At 43.2% G+C, this 2,375-nt stretch overlaps 1 protein-coding gene across 1 annotated transcript; it reads right to left on the bottom strand.

Annotated features, from left to right (window-relative positions):
• Positions 1-1,184: 1,184 nt before the first annotated feature.
• On the bottom strand, positions 1,185-2,114 carry LOC142212954 (olfactory receptor 5V1-like). Its single transcript, XM_075281090.1, has one exon. It carries the CDS (start codon positions 2,112-2,114, stop codon positions 1,185-1,187), a length of 930 nt encoding a protein of 309 aa, XP_075137191.1.
• Positions 2,115-2,375: the final 261 nt, after the last annotated feature.

Raw genomic sequence — 2,375 nt, 5'->3', positions numbered from 1 at the left:
TCAAGTCAGCAGTAAGAAAAATATATTTGTCTTTCTAGATAGTGTATGTAAACTTCTGGATTCAACTAAATTTTGCTTAGTTTAGAACAGGGGTGCCCAATACGTCGATCACGATCTACTGGTCGATTGCGAAGGACGTATGGGTCGATCACGGGATGCAGCCTGGAATCCCCGGTGTCTGCTTGTTCACAGTGCAGGCTGAGAGTCGACTCTCAGCCTGCGGTGTGAACAAGCACTCTGGACACTTGCAGGCCGGGCAGCAGCAGCTCCAGGCGATGACGCGCTCCCCGCTGTTAGGGATGGAGAGAGCTGGGGTGCTGCTTCACAGCGCAGGCTGAGAGTCATCTCCAGACACTGGCAGGTGGGGATGCCGCAGCCCCAGCCTGCTAGTGTCCAGAGATAACTCTCAGCTTGCGCTATGAAAAAGCAGACATCGGGGATCCCTGGGCGGCCACAGAACGCCGCTGTCTCCTGCTCTCACTTTCCGTGCCGACCCCGTCCACAAGCCGGCCCCGCCCACAGACACACCCCACCCCACCCACAGACACACCCCGGCCACGCCCACAGACACACTCCGGCCACAGACACACCCCGGCCCCGCCTACAAGAACTGGGTAGTAGATCTTTTGCCTTAATCAGTTTAGGAAGTAGCTCACATGCTGAAGAAGTGTGAGCACCCCTGGTTTAGAAGAATAAATTTCATTTTCTAGTCGAACCATCCCCTTCATTTATTGTAAGTCATGAATATAGACTTTTATTTCATCCCTTAATTTATTTATTTTGTACATTTCCAAAACTTTTGCCCATATGACGTTGGGTTCACAACAGGGTTCGGCACTCCGTTCTCAGGTTTCCGTCTTCTGAATGCAGAAGACGGAAACCTGTCATGCCGAGTCTGGCCATGAGCGCCGGTGAGAATTTTATGTTCTCCGCAGCAAAACCGTTTTTTTTAAACCGGACACAGAGTACTGCATGTCCGACTCTGTGTCCGGTTTAAAAAAAAACAGTTTCACCGCGGAGAGCATAAAACGCTCACCAGCGCTCACGGCCAGACACTTTTCAAACCCATTCAAATGAATAGGTATGAAAGATGCGGCAGGTTTCCGTCTCCTGTCCAGTTTTGCAGAACGGAGTCCCGGGCGCAGATGTGAACGAGCCCTTAGATACTTTTACTTTACCGTGTCTTAATTTTTTTTTCTCAGAAGTTTTTCAAGTGCACGTTTGACTTCCTTGTTTCTCATACTATATATCATGGGGTTTAACATTGGTGTTATTACATTATAAAATACAGAGAGCATTTTATCATGTTCCATAGAATAACTTGATTGAGGCCTTAGATACATGACGAGGATAGTGCCGTAAAATATTAGCACAATCGTAAGGTGGGAGGCGCACGTAGAAAACGCTTTGCGTCTGCCGTCTGTAGAACGAATTTGCAGAATTGTAGAAATGATATAAAAATAAGATATGATGGTCAACAAAAACGATGCACCGGCAGCAAGTCCACCTAAACCCAAAATAACAATGACATTGGGGGTTGTGTCGCTACATGATAATTTCAGTAGGGGTGGCATGTCGCACAAGAAGTGGTTCACTTCCTTAGAAGCACAAAAAGATAAAGTTGACGTAAGTATCGTGTGAACAAGCGAGTAAAGAAAACCAATTATCCAGCATCCTGATGCCAATTTGATACAAGTTTTCTCGTCAATGATTTGCGAATATCGTAAGGGATGGCAAATAGCCACGTAGCGATCATATCCCATAATGCTTAAAAGGAAGCATTCAGAACTTCCCAAGAAGTGGAAGAAATAGAGCTGAACGAAACATCCAACATGCGATATGTAGTTACGTTCTAAGAGCAGACCCATCAACATTTTTGGAACAGTCACTGATGTAAATGTAACATCTAGAAGAGATAAATTGCAGATGAATCTGTACATCGGTGTATGGAGTTCTTTAAAAAGTTGGGTCACTATGATCAATACCAAATTGGCCGTTATCGACGTAAAGTAAACCAGTGAGAATATTACAAACAACGTAATCTTTACATTTGGGTCACTGGAAAGTCCAATTAAAATGAAATCTCCATTTTTAGTTTGGTTAACTGGTCCCATAATGTAAGAAATTATGAAAAAAATAAATGATGAAACATTTGAAATTTCTAAATTTCACTTACCGATTTGATCATATCCTCCAAGAGGTTTCTATCAACAATGTGATATGTTACTTTTATATATGGACGCCATTTTGGGCCTAAATGACCAGTGAAATTTATGTTTTTTCATATGTTCTTGTTAAACTTTTTTAGGTAAAGAGACATCCACATCTTTTTTCATGAAACATACGGGTTTCACTTTTATTTACTTATTTATTTT

The sequence above is a fragment of the Leptodactylus fuscus genome, chromosome 7, assembly GCF_031893055.1.
Source record: "Leptodactylus fuscus isolate aLepFus1 chromosome 7, aLepFus1.hap2, whole genome shotgun sequence".
In the NCBI taxonomy this organism is placed as follows: domain Eukaryota; kingdom Metazoa; phylum Chordata; class Amphibia; order Anura; family Leptodactylidae; genus Leptodactylus; species Leptodactylus fuscus.
The sequence above is the reverse complement of the archived record's forward strand: the minus strand, read 5'-3'. Positions and strand labels throughout refer to the sequence as shown.